This window comes from Oenanthe melanoleuca, chromosome 2 (assembly GCF_029582105.1).
Source record: "Oenanthe melanoleuca isolate GR-GAL-2019-014 chromosome 2, OMel1.0, whole genome shotgun sequence".
Classification (NCBI taxonomy): domain Eukaryota; kingdom Metazoa; phylum Chordata; class Aves; order Passeriformes; family Muscicapidae; genus Oenanthe; species Oenanthe melanoleuca.
In genome coordinates, this window is record NC_079335.1 from 107,951,169 (window position 1) to 107,971,527 (window position 20,359).

At 35.7% G+C, this 20,359-nt stretch overlaps 1 protein-coding gene across 1 annotated transcript in view; it reads left to right on the forward strand.

Moving 5' to 3' along the window:
- TOPAZ1 (testis and ovary specific TOPAZ 1) overlaps positions 1–20,359 on the forward strand; it is a 39,414-nt gene that overhangs the window by 2,249 nt on the left and 16,806 nt on the right. The window contains exons 2-8 of the mRNA XM_056483484.1: positions 749–3,266; positions 5,660–5,721; positions 7,528–7,658; positions 9,636–9,697; positions 12,838–12,944; positions 15,130–15,215; positions 15,919–16,056. Coding sequence (XP_056339459.1) covers positions 749–3,266; positions 5,660–5,721; positions 7,528–7,658; positions 9,636–9,697; positions 12,838–12,944; positions 15,130–15,215; positions 15,919–16,056 — 3,104 coding nt within the window. The remainder of the gene's footprint in view (positions 1–748; positions 3,267–5,659; positions 5,722–7,527; positions 7,659–9,635; positions 9,698–12,837; positions 12,945–15,129; positions 15,216–15,918; positions 16,057–20,359) is intronic.

Here is a 20,359-nt window from a genome sequence, read left to right on the forward strand (position 1 = left end):
TAGGAGTCTTAAAAGTCTTTTTTTCAGGATGATTGTCTAAAAATATTCTTTTTACTTTTGAAGTGAATGACAAATGCTTACTGTAGGGTATTAATATTTTATGTAAAAAACCATATTCTGAAAACCAGAGGTATTAACATTGTGTTTTACCTTGAAAACAAAGGTCTGAAAAAAACAGCATTATGCTAGTATGCTCTTGAGTCCATTCTCTAGTCTAGATTTTCAGATGTATGGTTTTTAACATAATCTCTAATTGCTTTCAAAGAAAAAGCAGTAGTATCTAAAAATCCAAGTCCTTCAATTTTTCTGGATCTTCTTGGTCGATCTGATGCATTTGGTTGGACTGTGTCTCTGAAAGATTGAATAAGTGATCCTACTACAGAGAACAAAAGATTTTTAAGGCTGAGCATGCAGACAGCATCTGCATTTTCTTGCCAGATTTGCTGTAGTTTGTTTTCCACCTATGTGGAATACACAACAAATACACAACTTCCAATATCCTTATGACACTGTAAGGTTCTGTTCCTCTGTGCTTTTGTTTCTGAAGGTGATATATCCTTTTTACTCTTAAGTGTCCCAATATGTTTTGTTGTTTTTTTTTTTTAATCATCAAACAAAAATATTTTAGCTTATACAGTCATGTCTTTAGCAATTTTAAATGTTTGGGGGTTTTTGTTCTCTTTATAAAATAGTGTAGTCTTTTTCTCTTAGAGTTTTCTTTAATGACACTTTTTGTGTTTTTAATCAGCAGAGGAACAATTTAAAGCAATTGAGCAAGACTCTGGTACTTCACAGGCTGTAAAGAAGGTTAAGACAAAGCAAAACAGAGCAGAAGGTTCTAAGGAAAAGGAATCTCACTATTCTAGATCTTTTGCAGTTTCTACATCAGGTGACACTGAAAGCAACAACTTTCTGTGCCATACTGTAACAAAAGAACCTGGTGCGCAGTGTAGAAAAAGACAACGCAGATCTGGGCAAATCAAGCACTTGCAAAGTTTAAGTGTGACTGCAGCTGAGAAAGTAATAAATACATCTGCAAAGTGTGATGCTGAACATTGCAATAATGCCCTAAACCATTGTGGCTTGCTCTGTGCAACTGATAAGAATCCATTTGTGATGTTAGAGGACTGTAGTTACATTAATACATTAGTGAACCCTTCAGCTAGTGGAACAACCCAGAGTTATAAATTAAATGGATTCTTCCGTGTAGCCCATGGTACTAGAGACCTGAATGACAGAATTTGCAGCACTAGTAGAATGCAAAATGAGAGATCACTCATAAAAGGTGGTTTATCATCTAATAAAGAGAAGAATGAAAATGAAAAAGGCAGTATTACATGCTGCCTGAGTGAAAGCAGTAAGTGTTTAAGGGGGAAAAAGTGGAATGTTGGTAGAAAGCCTAGAAAAAAGATGAAAATCACAGAGAAATCTGCAGATGTGGCTAGTAAATGCAAGAAGTGTGAGTTAGAAGCAGAAGCAGCAGTTGCCATGTCAAGCTCCTTTGCAGTTTCAGGACTAAATCATATTCTCTCAGCTTCATGTGATCATACATCAGATTTTGATGCAGAAAAAAATACTCATGAAGTACAAACTGTATCAGCCTGGAGAAAGAATAATACCAAATTACTTGCATTTGAAACTGGCTTTAAGAAGACATCTGTACTAGTAAAAGGAGAAAACTCAAGCAGTGTGGCACATTATGCAGCTGCCTCAGATAGTCTGAGAGCATTAGCTCAGATCTATGATGTTTCTGATTGTCACAAAAGCAAGACAGGAGGAAATTTGAACCAAGTTAATAAGAAATTGCAGCAGTTTACCTGTCAAAGAACAATACCCATGACTGGTAAAAAAGTTTGGCCCATTGAATCTTGTGCCAGGACTTCTGAATGGTTTCTTAAAAATCGTAGGTCTGTCTCAGAAGGGGAAGGACTTTCAAAGGCTGCTTTTGAGGATTCCTCTGATAAAAGCAGTATTAAAGCAGTAGGACATAGTGCAGTGACTGGGAATGTGAGACAGGTGGATTTGCATACATCATTGGCAGAAATTACAAAAGAAATTATGCATAAAAAGATTGATCCAAATATTGACTGTCAGGCTTCACTTGAAGCAATGGAATCCTCTTCTGTGGACATTTATGAGACTTTGACAGTGAGCAATGAAAATGGGGAATCACCAGTTAATACAGATAGAAGTGCTGATAGAAATGAAGGAGATGTAACAGAAAGAAACCTGTCTGTGACAGTCCAAAACAGCACATCAAAACAAAAGGATAGAAATGAAGGGAATAGAAACCTGCCTGCAATGGTCAAGAGTGACACAACAAAACAAAAAGATAAAAGTGAAGGAGATACGACAAATAGAAACCTGCCTGCGACAGTCCGGATTGGTACAACAGAACAAAAGGATAAACGTGAAGGAGATGTAACAAATAGGAACCTGCCTGCAGCAGTCCAGAATGATACTTGTACAAGTAACACAAACAGTATAGACTTCAGCCCTAAAGTATCAGTAGTGAAACAGACATTTTCTGATTTAAGCCTAATTAAACCATTAACCTCTGGAAAATTCAAAATTCCTTTATGCAGAAACAAACCTGAGTCCAAGAAATGGGAATCTGTCCATTCATTTGAAAGCAAAACTTGTAGTCCACTAGAGCTTCTTGAAAGCACTAGTCCAGGAAGACAGAAGAGAGGTGGAGAGACTTTCTTGCTAAAATCTGAGCAGTGTCCTCTTCCTGTCATGAGTGATGCTACATCTCCAGCCTTCATACTGACAAAAGCAGATGAGATTGACAGTAAGGACTTCCAGCGCAGTGGCTCTGTAAACCTCTCTGATGAGGTGTCTGTGCTCCCTGAAAGTGCATATCCACATGATAGACAGCCAGAGCCATCTGTGCCTGATTTCTACGGCACTGAATGTGTGCTGAAATCTAGTTTCCCTGATCATTCTTGGAATGAAGTTGACCGCCTTGTTGGATTGGAAATACATGGTAATAGAAAATCAAGAGGGAATTTTTCACAAGACAAAAGTCAAAATTTGCCAGATATCCTTGAAGCTTACAACCAGGATGTTCTGGTCATTGATGTGATTCAGGATGACCCTGACCTTTTTGGAGCCAGTAATGAAGAGGAGCTTGCACCTGCACGCTGTGAAAATAGTCCAGTGAAGGCATCCTCTGCAAACTGCATTAAAGACACAAAGGTGTATATTAAGCCTGAGTCTCCCATTACCTCAGAAAAGACATACTCAGAAGAGAGTAATTTTAGGTATGCATATCATTCTTTTTCTATCACGGTATTTCTAAGTACTTTAATCTCATATCCATATACTTTAGTTGTAGTGATCAGGCTTCCTTAGAGAACTTCACTAATTTCTGTTGAAATTATTTATTTATTTGATTTTGAGTGTTTTAAGTTTGATTGAGGTATGACAGTATTCTGAATGCAGATAAATTAATTTGTTCTTCATAAGAGCTGGGATAAACTCTGAATTGTAGGGCAGGGTAGTCCTAAAGGGCTAATTTAAATGAAGTGAAATATGAAAACAGAAACAAATATTAAATATTAAATTAAAAATAATATTCTTAATCTGACCTGATTGGAGATAGCAGATATTCCTTTGAAGACAGTTTTCTTAGCTGGAAAGGGGTATAATACTTAGACTTGTCTTTACTTTTTAGGTGCAACTTATTCTCTTGAATCTCTAAGAGTAAATGGAACACTACAGTAGTGTTCTGTTCTGCCATTCTTCTTCCCTCTTTTTCTCCTATCCCCAGACATGTAAATATTTTTTTTAGATGTGTGATTTGGCTAAGGTGTTCTAGAGGTTTATGATCCTGCATCTTTATTCAGCAAGTTCCTGGTGTAAATCATTAGGTGTTAATATTTTACTGGGTTTTGAGATGATGATAAAAGTCACAGGAGGAGGAAAAGAATTTTAAAGTAGAAACTGACTTCTGTAAATGATCTAGTAATGATATAGTAGTTCTTCATGGAATGGATGAACTCATCTATTGTTTAGTCTGTTTTACCTCTTACTTGTCTTCAGTGAAAAAGTTTTAAGATTGTATTTTTCATTTTACCACCAAAAAAAAAATAAAAAAGGTTTAGATAGAAGTAATACAAGATTTTCCTCCAAAGATTAGGTTTTTTATTGGGATGGGTGTTTTAATTTTCTTTGCATGGTCTGTCTAAGTGGTTTTATGTTACCTGTATTTTAAGTAACACTTCAGTTTTATTTTCAGGATTGTACCACCTTATAACTTCATTTTTTTTTTAAATTTTTTTTTTTAACTCACTGCTCTCCTTAACCTTTCCTTTTCATTAAATGTATGTGCTAAAGAGGAATGAAGTTTTCTTTGAGATGCTGAATACTTCTTTGAACATGAGAATATAAAACTTTCCGATGTTAATAGAATAAAATTTCTGCCAAAACAAGCCTCTAGAGAACAGGGAAAGCCTGTAGTAGGACCATTCAACTTCTTGCAAAGCAGCTAGGCTACAGCATAGTTAATTTTTTAGAAGGAGTATTCATTTCTTTCTGGCACCTGTTGAATTTGTTTGCCATTAGCTAAGGAAAATAAAAATTCATGGTTTTTCTTTCTTACAATTTCCCCTTGATCTGCTAAAGAAACAGGCAAAAATTCTTATTTTGCTTTTTACCTTCCATAATTTGATGCAAAGATTATTAGATGGTGATTAACCATAGTTGGTAGCAGTCAGGAACATGTTAATGAACTGAATATGAGAATACTGAAATAAGGCAATAGACCTTATCACAGTTTTATTAGGTAACTTATGATATCAGCAAGTAATAATCAGATCATGACTAGTTCATACTATTTTATTTTTTTGTTGTTGAGTTTTACCAAATACAACTGGGACTTCAACAGGTTATTTCTCTGGTTCTTGCATTTTACATAGAGAAGAGTGCTGTGGTCATTTCCAGGCATTGGGAAAACATTCTGGCCTGAAGCCTGAATGGAGCAGTAAAACTAATTTTTCACATATGCTTTTGTTTCCCATTTTCTGTTGCCTTGACTGAACAGTGTTGTCATTACACTTGGTGTCATTCACCAGGTACATGCTTACAAAATCTGTGATGATCATCATATATTCTATATGTAATACTTAAAATACTTATTTGTCCCTCCTGAGCTTTTCTAAGGAGTAGTACTAATTTTTTGCCAACTTATCCTTGAAATAGGTGAAGTATCTTCCTATGAACGATTGTTTTTGTTACTCTCTTTGGGATTCATTGTTATGCAAATGATCTTGAATATAAAATTACTATAAATCGCATTTTTTAGAAACAAATGAATTGGCTCATTAGCACAGTATTTTCTTGATTTGTTATACAGAGAAAATTTCCCTTCCCAGTATTTTGGGCAAACATTAAATGAGATCATGAGCTTTTACTGAAAATTTTGGGGTTTGAAATGTCTTGGTTTTACTTAACATGTTTAGGCGTATACCTGAAGGGATAAACATATGACAGTCAAAAGAGAAAGTTAAAAAGAATCTTAAAATAGTGTGTTAGATGTAAGGATTCTGTCCATGGCTAAAGGTATTACTGAGCACTTTTGATTTTATGTAACTGATAGGTTATTTTTGCTTTTTTGCAAGATAGAAATCTTAAATATGCTTTTTGTTCAAAACAGATGCATGCAAGAATCTGGAATGTCAAGTGATACTGAAAGTTCTTGTAATTTGATGTTAAAAGGTAAGGGTCTCTGGAAATTTTTAATTTTTGGCATATAAACAAAAGAAGAAAGAGACCAAAAAGATGTTTTGTGGTCAAATCAAGCTTTCTGCCTTCCCTGGGGGGGGAAAAAAAAGGAACTTGTTTGGTTTTGTGTTATCTTTTTATTGTAACAGCAGTTTGTTTTTTAATGCCTATTGAGTCAACACTTTCAAAATGACACAAGCCTGCATCATATAGGGAACATATACTTCTCTGTAGTACTTGTCTGTTGGTAATACTGGTGGGTTGGAGTGGGTTTTTTTTGTTTGGTTTTGGTTCTGGGTTTTTTTCTGATTTCTCTGATAGTTTTAGGCAAATAATTCTGTTAGTTGTTGAGATCATAGTAAGATGCTGAGTCCTGTGATACTGCTTTGGAGTTTCTCTTGTGTTCATCAACATATAGAATTTTGTGATCAGGTTTATTTCCAGATTGTAAAATTTGGGGGTTTTTGTGGATGCTATGCTCGTTCCACTGCAACCCTGTTTTGTTTTGAAAGGATGCCCTTTCTTAATGAAATAACATTACTTACGATTTAGTGGAGTTTTTCTTCCTATTTAAAGCAGAAGAGTCCAGCTAGGCAGCACATAAATGTGATTTGCTTTGTTTTCTATAGCTTGCATACCAGACCTACTGTGCAAAGTATACCTAATATAGAAGTTTCTACTAGATAGGTTGGAGGAAGAGGGTTTTGACTTTGAATAGAAGCCTGTTAATGACAGTGGTGAGCACACAGAGTGCTGAGACTGGTTTTGAAGGTTCATGGTGTGTCCCTTCTGGTATCAGTTTGTCAGCTTGTTGTTAATCTGACTTTCTGACATTACGTGTTGATTTTGCTTCAGGCTTGAAAGGTGTCTCTGATAGTATCTCTTGTGCTGGTTTTCCACACTGATTGCTGACTATTTATGTATTTATTTAGAAATACTTGTTACTGCTTTGGTGTCCTATGTACTTAGTGAGGCCATGGCTCCTTGCCATAGTGGCTTCACCATTTAAGAAGGGGAAAAAGTACTACAGTTAAAATATTCTGGATGGCATCAATCCTCTTCACCTTTCTAGTGGTAATCTTGTGTATGTTGTCTTCAGCCAGTACTTGGCTATAAGAGAAAAGCCTTCCCAATATTAATCTGATTCTTTCTTCCTGTCTGGACAACACAGTGCAGTTGGAAGTCATTCATGGGATCCAGGAGTGAATTTCTTTTCTATGTAGAACTGTTTTGTTGTACATATACAGCTGTTTCAGAAAGTTGCAGCCAGGTGTGTTGTTCATTTCCTGTGGCATCTGCAAAAGGTGATGAAATTTCCTGACACTGAATTCTTACTGAGTTTGCTAAATTAGAGGAATCTCAGAGCTCTCTGTATTTAATTCAAGGTTGCATCATATCAGTATGATTAACTTAGACCATTTTCTAACAAAGACTAAGTCTTTTTGCTTAGCAAATTACTACACTTACCTTTGGCTGTGTTTTAATAAAAAAGCTTAACTGAATTTATTTCTAAAATACTAAATTTAATATTCTATAAATAAACCTGTTGTACTGTTCTACAGGGACCATTAAAGAACTTACAGCTTGGATAGAATTTTAATTGCAGATTCAGCCTAATATTTGTGTGAAATGGTTCCTGCCTTAAGCATGAAATATTTTTCTGTGTAAATTTCACATTTGAGAAGTCCTAGGAGTTCTTAAATGTCATTAGCTCTAAGCCTTTGTAATATTTAGGAAATAAAAGATTTATTGTCTAGTAGCATAGGAAACAAATAAAGCAATGCATTTATACAATTTCAGCTGAAGATGTGAAAACTCACAACTCCTCCAGAGGAAGCAGTCCTTCAAGAGATGTTAGTGAGGACTTCATTAAAGATGGGCAACAGAGCAAACTAGATGAACTTTTGACGAGTTTGGATGTGGATGAAAAGGTACTGAGAAATTATGCTTTCTCTCCTTATATAGTTATAAGAAATTACAATCCACTTGATTGGGTAATTTTAATTACTAATGCTGTTTTATCAACAAAATTTTAAATTTCCTGCAATAAAAAAGAATATTAGCATTTCATAGATTACTATGTATTGGCAGTGTAATCTTTGCTTAATAGAACTTGGTGGGTTTTTTTGTCTCCAACAGTTAAGCTTCAAATTTGAAGTGAAACGGGATATTGTTACATCAGTTGTTGCAGTAATGCTGTGTTCCCAATGGTATAAAAATTACAGTTCCAGTGTACACCTATGAGTGCTGCTTTTCGTGTATGACGTTTTTACATAATGTACCTAATTTTAAATGGTGCTGTTAAATGCCTCTCAGTATCAGAAGGATGGGGCAATGTTGGAAAGCTGGGGAGCTGCACAGCCATCATGCATTGTAGAAGAATCATTCTGGGCTTCGTTACTTGAGCAAAAGGGCCTTTAACATAGAGATTTCTAGCTGTTCAGATGAGACAATTTCCGTGCTCACTGACTTTGTCTGACCTTTCTCTGTCTCCTCTCCTCTAGATAATAAGTCTAGGTCTTTTAAGGTTTGCTGAAGTTTTATACTATTTGCTTCTTTGATAATGAATTGGAATTTACATCTCTGCCACTCATATGTATTTTCGTATTGTATTTACTGTTTTCCACTACTTCTGGAGGGGCTAGTGGTTTTAACTGGCTATGTTAAACTGTAAAATTCGCATGGTTAAAAATTGGTAAGTAATTGAGAAGTTAATCAAACAGCAGAGAATCAGTTTCCCTTTCAAAATGGTTTAAAAGAAGAGGAACATTTCCTTCAGCAAATGGAATTGGGACTGCTAACATGTGACTCACAGAGTTAACTGCCATTTTGTTTCCTGATCTTTTGGAGAGACAAAAAGAGTCTGTCAAATTTTAAGGTTTGCTGAAGGTGGGGTACTTGTTGCAATATTAACATGTCAGTCCCAGTTGGGTTGTTTCATACCCTTGTGGTTTCATAAAATCAGTGTCCTAGTGCTTGCTTTTCTGTGCTGTGTTGGACAGTAGAAAATACGTACAAGTAATCTCACCCAACCCAAACTCAAAACACAAAATGCTTCCTATGCCCCACCTAAACCTGTTCTGTATGTGGGTAGAAAATAGCAGTGCACTCCTACAGGGGGAATGCAATGGCAGAACAGTTATTGCAGTTACACCATTCGGGGAAGTTTTCAGATTTTGCTTTTTTGATAGTTTTTTCAATTAATAATCCTGTGAGAAGGGCAAAAACTAACCATGGAGAAAATGCTAAAACTACTCAGGAACTGATAAAATAAAGTTTAGAAATCCTGTGAGAGCATATGCAGCTCTAATTCTTTGGCTACAGTAAATTGGTGCTAGAATATGAAGTTCTAAGTTACTTCTTGAAAAATGGACAAAACAAAGCTAGGATTCTGTGACTTCATTCTGTACTAGTAATTTCAGATTCTCTCTTCCAAATACATTTTGTGCTATCTATTTTCTCCATATCATTGAGGATTTTTTTTAACTATCCATAATTGTGTAGAGCTGAGCAAAAGGCTTAAATTCCTCCTCGGTGCAGTTTTAAATTTCATTGAACTTGATGGAGTAACTTTTGTGGTGTTCCACACATCTGTCAAGGACAGTTAAAATTGGGCAGTGGGCTGAAAAATTGCTGAGATTATCATGAGAGCAAAGAGAAGTGAAGACAGTCACATATCCTTTTTTTCCAATTAACAATCATTATTTTAAAGAACACAGAGTATAAAGGCAATATGTCCATGAACAAAGATGTTGTAAGAGCAATTCTACACACTGAATTACAGTTTCTACAGTTAAGACTGTCTTATCATACCTTGCAATGTTCACTAACAGTTTTAAGTCTGTAAAGAATAACAGGCTTAGTAGTGCCTTCCTGTACCTGAAAATAACTTTTAAATATCTTCACAGTTCAAACTTGCAGATGGAGTGCCTGATATTGAAGAAGAAAACAAGAGTGAAGCTGGAAAAAGGTACATATAGTGTGTCCTTCATGTAACCTGTGGTATTCCCCAGTTTACTATACAAATGAAACATGATGTTGTTACCTAAACACTACCAGTATTGAATTCAGTTTTCCATGTTACTGTAACTATGTGATGTAGAAAATAGATGTAAAATAATATAATTTCACTGTACAAAGTACAGAACAAGTTATAGGGTGACAGGACAATATGGCTTATTTTGTCTTTTGACTGGTGGCAAACTATATTAACTTCATGACAGTGTTTCACTTTCACATCTCAATGTGAATGTAGCATAAGATGCCTTTCTTGCCACAAGAGCACTTACCAGAACTTAACAAAACCAAAAAATAGTAATAAATAAATCGTGAAGCTTTCATTTTTCTTTTCTGCTTATGAAAGAATTGAAATATCTCATTCAAGTTCAGGCTGACAAATATTTGTACAGCAGTAGAAAATGGTGCTTAAAAACATGTCACATGCTTTACCGTTCTTCTAGCTTCAAGCTGTGTTTGTGTTGCTTGTTGTACACATCATTTCTTAGTCTGATTTACAGAATTACCTAGTTAAGCTGAGTAGGAAGGGATTCATAAGGATCGTCAAGTCCTACTCCTGGCCCACCACCACATATTCCCAAGAGTCACACCATGTGCCTGAGAGCATTGAGTCCAAATGCTTCTTGAACTCTGTCAGGTTTGTGCTGTGACCGCTTCCCTTGGGAGCCTGTTCCAGTGCCCAGCCACCCTCTGGGTGAGGAACCTTTTTCTAGCATCCAGCCTAAACCTCCCCAGACACACCTTGAAGCTGTTCCCTTGGGTCCTGTCACCAGAAAGAAGAGATCAGTGCCTGCCCCTTCTCTTCCTCTCACAAGGAAGTTGCAGACTGCAGTGAGGTCTCCCCTCAGTCTCATCTTCTTCAGGCTGAACAAACCAAGTGACCTCAGCTACTCCTCACCAGGCTTCCCCTCAAGGCTCTTCACCATTTTCATTGCCCTCCTCTGGACACTCTCTAATAGTTTAATGCCTTTTTTTTGTTGTGGCACCCAAAACTGCACAAAATATTCAAGATGAGGCTGCCCCAGTGCAGAGCAGAGCAGGACAATCCCCTCCCTTGCCCAGCTGGTGATGCTGTCCCTGATGCCCCCCAGGGCAGGCTTGGCCCTCCTGGCTGCCAAGGCACTGCTGACTCACATTCAGCTTGCCATCAACCACAGCTCCCAGGTCCCTTTCCACAGTGCTGCTCTCCAGCCTATTGTTCCCCAGTCTGTCTGTTCTTCCAGGGTTGCCCCATCCTGGGTGCAGACTCCATCGCTTTTCTTTGTTATGGTGGGTGATTGTCCGAGTCTGAATTAGTGTCAGGCTGAGAAGTTTTCATTCATCAGCAGGCCACAAATGACAGAGAATTAGTTTTTGTAGGAAAGAGATACTTAAGATGGAATTAAGTTAATAGAAGAGAAATAACATATTTTAGAATGTTGTGGTTTAGGAGCAGTAATCATCAATTAGCTGCTGCAAAAATTAATCCTGTCCTTGAACTAGACACAGTAATTTTCAAAATAACCAAGAAACCTTAGCAGACATAGAAGAGAGTGCTGCCTTTTTTCCAGCATCGCTCACATTTCTGCAACAGACTTGAGTGCACTAGAAGTCTGTTAGTGGAGAATACTGCATCTTTTTGTTAGTCCACTAGAGAGCTCCAAGCTCCTCCTCCTGCTATAAAAATACCCATTTAGATTTGCCTTAGCAGCATAAATAGTTCTTTATATTATAGAATAAGTAGATTATGCTGAATAAAACACGTTTGTGCAATGCAGTACTCTGTGTGGTTAGAGAAGAGGCCTTCATTTGGAGTTGAACTGTTTTCTCTAGTTTCACTGAAAAATGTTACCATTGCAGTTTTGTCTAGAAGAAAATATAGTCGCTGTTCTTATTTAGTGAACTCTGCTTCAAGTGATGCTGTTACTAAAAAAAAATGCTTTAAGAGCTGTATAGTTTACAGTTCATAGCAAAATTGTGTGTAGTTTCATGTCTAGACTAAAGAAATCTGAAGGGAAACTGCTATGAAAATCCTGTTGTGTCAGAACTGAGGTTGGCATCATGAGGAAGCATAGGAAGACTTTATGTGGTAATTTGAAATTTCTGAGTAACTGAAACTTCAGATTTTTTATTCCCTCTGGAAACCAACTCAAATGCATTCATGACAATAAAGACTGACCTTCAAAAATTTGGGTTTGTTAGATGGAATTTCTTCTTTACTATAGCATTTTTATTTTAAATTGTATTGAAAACATCCTGAGGTTTAGGAACTAAACTTTAGGAACTATTTGAATTATCCTGACTATGAGAAGTATTAAATATCTTTAATCCCTTATAGAAGGTAGCAACTCTGTTTCTGTCTGCAGAGGATCAAGCAGGTTAAAATGTCCTTTGTACTGAACCAGGATTATTAATTGGAAGGGGGAAGGGGATGATATTTTTCCTGTGGCTTTGTTTGCAAATATGAAAGAGATTACCAAGTATTTTACTAGCAATATTTTAGCTTATTTTTGAAAACACCACATTTTAGTAGTTTAATTCTCTGGAATTTACATGTTTGGGAATAAAAGCAGAAAAGTCTTTAATTGGAGTTCCCTTTGAAATCACCTAAATCTTCTGTCCTGTAGGCAGTTTTTAGGAAAGAAAACAGTTGTACTGTTACTCTTCAAATGCAATTTGAAAAGCCTTGAGGTTTACTCCTTTGGTGGATATTACATAACTGATAAATGTAAAGTAGATATTTCTTCAGAGGTGACAGAAATCATCTCAGTCTTCTTGTCAGCGTGGGCGGAGGGGGGGACAGAAGTGGTTCACAGACGCCTTTTCTACTTTTTTATTGAATTTCGTATGGTTATGCATTAGGGCAGAATAATCTCAGCTTAAATCATAATCATATTGAACCAGGCAAATGAGAGTAATGAAAGTGAAATTGTTGGCACTGCTGGCTGTTTAAATTTATGGCAAGTTTTGAAGTGTTGTGTAAAGTGTTGAAGAAATTTTCATCTTTTATGCACTTAATCCCTCTTTTTAGGCATGCAGTACATGAAAGAAATGCCTGTTTAATTTGGTTAAACAAACTAATTTTAACGATTTTTGGTTTTTAATATTCAGCAGTGACTCTAAATGCGAAGTGAACAGTGAATTGCTATCAGGATTACCACTGAATGACCAAAAAGTAAATCTCTTCAGTGGAAGTACAGAGATGAAATCCTGGACAAATGGTATTGTATGCTGTGTTGGTGAACTCTTTGGATTTTTGGGGTTTTTTTGTTCTTTATTTGCCTATGAAATCTTAAGGACTATCTTTAGTTCCTGAAGATGTTGGCTGGAATTCTGATTTGCATATACAAAAGCAATACTGCAAGCTCTCATATGGTGGGTTAGTGAGAGGTTTGGGGTTGGGTTTTAGCAGCATTCTATTTTGTAGGGTCAAATCGAGACAATTATATCTGATATTTATGCCTCTCAGATACTTTAATGGTACAGCAGTGCCTGTTTAGTAGTCTGACACACTGTGCTTGAGACATGTTACTAGCAAGTAACTTGTTCTCCTTTATTTGTGGTCAGAGAATGTGACTGCAGAGAATGGGACTGGTCAATTTCAATAAAACTTGCTAGAGTGGTTTGCCCACCTTGCTGAAGGTCAGAACTTTGTTGTGTATGCCAATTCAAATGTTTTTGAGGCATTCACTAGACTGGACCAAATAATTACATAGATTTAATAAGTACCACTTCATGTTGACCCAGTATATTTCACACCTGGGACAGATACTGCTTCATTGTCTGTGCCACCAGAGAAGTCATAATGGAGCTTTAGTCACTGCACATAACAAATCTGACATTTAGCCTTGCATAAATGCATAGTTTGTTTGGCGTACAAGATAGAGAAAAAACAAATCGATTACTTGTGGATAGATACTGCATTCTGTTTCTTTGCAACAGGTGCTTTGGAAATCAATGTTCTTAGAATTATTGATTAATATGGATGTTTATAAACATGGATTTCTTGAATTAAGATCAGTGACAGGGTTCTTGTTTAGTTTCAAATTATACTGTCGGTCTGAGCTTGTAGAACAATTTTATCATCATGTAATTTAACAGTATTTTCAGGTAGTGCAAGAAACACATGCTATAAAAAGCAGTTTTGAATATGTCTTCAGATTGCAGTTGTTTGAACCTGTTCATGTCTTTGGCCTTCAAGGCATATACACCTTCTGAAGAGTTCTTCTGCCTTCCTTCTTAAAGTCACTTGAAAGTTGCCAAAGCAAGAGTTTCTGTGCTAGGACAGGGCAAAACATCCTTTTATTCCCAGAACTGTGCAGGCAGTATTGACTATTTCACTTTAGTGCCTGCTTCCCTACAAGTCTGACCTACAGTCAGAAAGGGAGAGTACAAGCTCTCAAAGGGACCTGGTCAAAAATTCTGTGCTTGGGGATGGCAAGAATCTGGAGGAAAGATCAAATTCCTAGTGGCATTTTTCTGTATGTAGTGGTTGGCTGTTTTCTCAGTCTTGTCACTAGATGTATCCAATCCTGAATTTATCGAGTAGCCCACCATCGCTTCACAAGTGTGACAATACATAACATTAAATGCTCATTGTTCTACATTATGGTCTTCCTTCTTATCCTGTGATAGCCCTATCTGGTAGGAAGACATGGAGATTAAGAACCATGTACCTAGTGCCAGTATCTGGTAGAACATTCTTCATTGGATGCTCTTTAAAAACTATAGTTTGCTAGAAAGGCCTAAGCACCCTGTCTTTTGAACACTCAGTTCTTTGAAGGGGCCAGATGGGAATCCTAGAATGCAAGGCATTCAGAAGCTCTCATTTGTCTTTAGATATGGAGTTGAAAATTTGAACTTTTATCTTCCAATGACATTATTCATTTTTCAAAGAAAGAAAACTGTAGTTCAATAATAATTAAAGTTCTAAAAACAAGTTTCATGGTTAAGAAACCAGTAACTTACACTGGGCTTAAACTTGCTACTTGCACTGCTTAAAACATAAATGTATGAAAGGTTTTCTATCAGTTCTGAAAAAATAGCTTAAATTTAGGGCTAGTGATGTTGGAATGATTACTGATAAAATGGGTTGGTTTTGAAATTAAGACTTTTGGATATTTTTATTCTTATCTCTGTAAGTTAGAGCAGGAGCCTTGGATAAAGTAGTGAAGTTTTTAATTTAAATGTGCTTACTCTTGAAGTTTGTGTAAAGTCTCACTTTTAGGATAATTAAGAAAACTGTAATTTAAATTACTGCTTTAGAGACTGCATTAATCAAATTTTCATTAATCATTGCTGTGACTTGAAGGAGCTATAAATATAAAAGAAAATAAGATAAATGAGAGTGGTTTCAGTATGATTCGTTTTTATTATGTGATTTGCTTCCTTCATCCTAATTTTTAGGTTACAAATCTTCAGGAAGAAGTACTTTACTGCCAGTGAGGAATTGTGGAGATTCTGAGCCATGGAAGATGGAGAGAAATGCAATTGTGAGTTCTGATCCTGTGGCACTATATTTTTTATGGATGTTCAGACGGTTCCCTATGTATCAAATCAGAAACTGTGAATCTGTATACGTTTATATTTTTACACCTTTAGAGGTGTTATCACTGAATAAGTATAATTTCCGAGAACAAAATCAGTGATGAAGGGACTGCTATTCACAGTGAAGTTCTCTTGATTTCTGTTTTCAGCTTAAGCAAAATCAAATAATGATTTTTGCTTTAGGTGCTTATAGAACTGAAAAGCAGACATGTTTCACATGTATAGGACAGCCTGCTTTGTCCATGATGCTGAGTACTGAAAAATGGTCAAGGAAATTGATGCCCCAAAATTCTCAGATGGTTACTCAGAGCTGTGCAGGAATTTGTCACCTTTCTCCCTCCTCTCTGCTCTTTGCCCATCTCATTTAGAACTTCTTGCATTATCCCTATTTGTGGTCTTCAAGACAGGCTTTTGTTGTATTTAGACGCTAACATGACATGACAAGGGATTGATCTTTGTGTCCTTTGAAATGCTGCAGGTACAGTGTAGAGATGAGGGTTGTTTCAGAGGCTGAGTTATAGATCATATTTTCTGCTTTTGTTTATAGTTTGTAGATATTTTGAAATTCTAAAAAAACCGAAGACCGTGTTTTCTTTCAAGAGATATTATTTGGCTTTTTCTGCTTGTTGTAATTTTCTTTTATTCCAGGCTTGTCATTCAGTCCAGCAGATCCTTGATGCACTTAACTTGCCCCGTAAATACTGCAGATACTATTTTATGACTTCACGTGGGTGTGAAAGAACAAAATGTTGGTTCTGTCACGTTCCAGGACATGGGGATGAAAAGGTAAAAAGATCCATTGAAGTAAGGAAAAGATTGTAAAAATGGACACTTTTTAAAACCAAAACATCATCTCCTTTGCTCATTTATATATGGGAAGTGAGTAATCAGAGATTGATGGATGAAAAAATTGTTCAGAAATTCTACCTCTTGAGGTCTTCAAAATATTTTTTTTTAAAATGGTATAATTTTGAACTAGTAGATGCTTTAACAGAGCACGCATCATCAGTTAGGCTGTACAAATATAGAGTAGTAGAATGGGCAGATTCTGAGACATCTCTGTCCTGAGCATCAGAGACTTCAAGCCACCCTTTGCAAAGACTTTGTATGTGTTGTTAAAGCTGAAAGCCATCTATGGTGTATTACCTTCTGCATGTTTTGTGCAACAGTGGGCATGTTTGTTTTAAGATGCTGTAATCTCATTAAATAGAGCAGCAACTCTCATCATATTTGCAAGCAAGAATAGTTTTCCAGTATGGGCAAAGTAAATGTGTTTTCAAATAATTTAACAGAGACATTATGAATTTAATGCTTCCGAGAACTGTGTAAGGCAAGCTAACTGTACTGACAAGTAATAAGATTATTAAGTTTGTAAGTTAACTAGAAGCAAACAAAAACATCAAAGCAAGAAACCAGTAACAAATGCCTAAACTTGTCCTCATCAGATCTTACAAGATTTATTTCTTACCTACCATCCTACTGGTATGAGAGCAGTTTTATCACTGATGTCAGTAAGTAAAAAATTTCAGAATCAAAATGTAAAAAATAACTTGCAGTTAACCTGTTTGACATAATTGCTAAAAAAAATTAACATCTAAAGGAGCTTATCCATCTTACTGATATCTTATGTATACTGCGTCTGAATTTTTAAAATTACATCAGTGTAATTTGGTTCAATTTTTCTTAATGTTTTCTCTTTTCCTTTACATATATATATATATCCAAAAAAAGCTGCTTTATATTTTTGTTAATGATTTCTAAACCCTTTAAAAATTTATATTATTTGTGATATCTTAAAAATACTAAGATTTGAGAGTAGTTTTGTATGGAAGATTTTTCCTTTTTTCTCAAGTGTGTTATATGTTTAGCAGGCTGTAATGAATATTTGTAACTATTTTCAGCTAGTTTATCTGAACTATTGTGGTTTGCAGTGCTTCATTATGTTACAGGCACATTAAGTAATTATTTGCCTAAACCTATTAAAAATCCATTCCATTTGATTTTACTTGTGCAGCCTTCCAGCACACTTTTAACTGTTCTACCCACCAAACCTAGACAAACATTCTTGGTAGCCTGAAAATACATCCGAGTTTTGTTTGTTTGTGTATGAATTTGTTTTTAGACCTGTCCATTTGAAAATGATAATAGGCCAAGCACCTCATGGTGGCACCAAAGTACATAAATGAAAAACAGGTAAAGAACCAATAAAGGAGTCTAATCTTATACAGGAGGAATAAATCTCTTCAGGAGAACTGTTATGCAGACTGATAGTCCATCTGCTTAGAACTGTGTTCTCAGTGATAAGTTACCAGAGTTGTTTAAGAAAAATACCTTTCTCCATAATGATGTTTTTTGTTTTTCATTAAGTAACTAGTTGATGCTTTAAGGCATAACTTCCTAATATTTAGCACTTTATAGCTGTAGTTGATCACACAACACAGCAGTGCTTGAACTCATAAAAACATCATACGTTTTGAATCTGCATACTCGAGCCCAGCAAGATGTACAAGTTACCAATTTTTGGCGTTCTTTTTCAAAGATGCCTTTCATTTTCAAACAGTGAAATCTGTGTTGCATTAAGTAAACAAAATACAATACTTGCCCAAGTATATAAAGGGAGGGTGGATCTTAACAATACGTGTTAGTGATGGAGAAGAGGGTAAAGGAGGTGGTGCTGGACTCTTCTCTGTGGTCCTCAGTGAAAGGGCAGGGGACAGTGAGCTTAATACAGTAAATTGTTTTGCTCAAATGGCACTTCAGAGTGTAGCACAGGCAGTCATTTAATGCTTAAATGATTGGTTTCAAAACGTGTTGTTATACAAGCTATATTTCCCTTTGTGATTTTATCTTAGCTTTGTGAACCTTACTCATTAATTTTTTTGATTCCTATCCATTAAAGAAAATTTTACTTTCTGTGACTTCATGCTCTCCTTTTCCTTGATCCTGTGAACCTCTTAACTGGAAACAAAGAAGGATATAAAATAGGAAGATTTCTGCCTTCATTAGTGTTGTTTTACAACTTCAGGGCCTTGAATATATGCTTCTGTTGTGGTGGGTTATGATTTTGTGTTTTTAATGTGGCTTCCTAAAGAAATGAGATACTGCACTGTCCTTTTTATTACTGTCTCTAACCACACTAAATGACCATTGAACCTTTTGGTCAGTTTCAGCCACATTGAATAGGGATTGTGTATCTCAAAGCTTCCACAGAGTACAGAAACTTCCTGTAAGAAGGATCCTGGTTTTGATCTCACTGAGATAAAGGCTGCAGTATGGGGTTCTCCCTTATTAAACAACAAAGTGGACACTGACTAGGAGGTGCTGAAGTATTTAGTGAATTCCTGTGCTTGTTCTTCTGAATAAGCACCTCTGTTGTAGTAGGACCATGTTTTTACTGAAGAGTTGGTTGGTTGTATAAGCTACAGAGGCCTTTATTATGGTTTTTATTAAATTGTGTTAAATGAGTCATGGAATCAACTGATAGATGACAGAGTAGTGTGATTTATAATGCCTTTTGAAAATAGGAATAATCTCTTTCATGTATCTTCATTCAAAATCTATTACAACTAACTCAAAATTTAAAGATTCTCACATTTTTACATAGTGTGTGGGTGCAGTTACACCTTTCAAAACTGGAACAACTAAATCAACTGAAGCCTTCTAGAAGGTGTAAATTAATAACACATTTAGTTTCTTTTATTAATGTAATACAGCATGTCCCATGATTGAATACTACTAAAAGTGGTGGTTCAAGCAATTTCACTAATACTTGGAACAGTAAGAGCTCCAGATGCACTCTTGGCTTTTTTTGGGAGTCAGTCCAAAGAAAGGAAAAACAGATTCCAAAAGAAAGCAAACTAATTTCCGTACTGTAAGCATGTGCTAAAGTTCATTCTGGGAATGTCCTCAGCCACCTGGGATTATAGATTTGGATTGAGTTAATCTGTTCCCAAGTGACACTTCACATATATTAATGATCAAAAATTTGATGCGGTTTTCCAAAAGGTATATCTTACAGTATAGCTCAACATTGTGATACTGCTTCCAAATAAAAACTATAAGCTTCATTTATACTTATTGTATTCTTTGGCTTGATGATCTAAACAGGTTAATAGTTTCAAAATAAGAAAGATGTCTTGGCCATAAACCAGTATCTTCTGCTTTGATAATAATTCATTTGCTGTTTAACAAGCTTCATGAGCGAATCCTGTGTCATTTTGAAGTTGCATGTAAAAATAAACCTAATTCAGTTCTGTAGTACTATGACTACTAATTTAGGGCATTTTCTCTCTCGATACTTAATTATTTCACAAAATAGTATTAAATATGACCAATTTATATTGTTGTGCAGAAAGACTGTTAATGTTCCAGAAGTGACAGGGAATTTCTAAAAGGGCATGGGGTTTTTTTTGGAATTCCAAGATACAATATCAGTAGTCTTTATTTCTTCATCTGCAGAGATGGTGCACAATGATTAAGTATCACAAAGCTGACAATTTAGGACGTTAAGGCAAGAATGTTCCAATTATTCCAACTAAATAACATTAAAATATATAGGTGTAGATTTCTTTTTTTTTTTTAGCCAGTTCAGTCTGTGGTGAAATGGGTCATTAAATCAAGTTAGTTCTGAGTTTTTTAATCTGTGTCCTTATGAATGATTCTTTTTGGCAGTCAATGTTACCAGCTTAATTTTTGGGTGTTTTTTTTGACTTCTTAGTTGATACATTCACAGAATTTTTACTTACCATATTTCACTTTCACTTTTTCGTTTCCTTTTCTTTATTTACAGTCTGCCACATTTATACTAATTCTGAAGTAACTGCATTTTCTAATCATCTTTTTTGTTTGTTTGTTTGTTTGTTTGCTATGAGTATATGCACATGCTAACACTTGTGGTCCCAGAAGCTTCTTTCCCAGACATTTTATCGGCATTATTTTTTCTGTTTGATTTGATTTGTCAAAAGAAGACCTTTTGACAGAGTCTTTGCCTACAGACCCCATTAACTTCTTATACAATTTATCAGTATGTATGGCTTTCATGGAAGCAATGTAAAGCTCATTATATAATAGAACTCATGTTTGTGAGTAG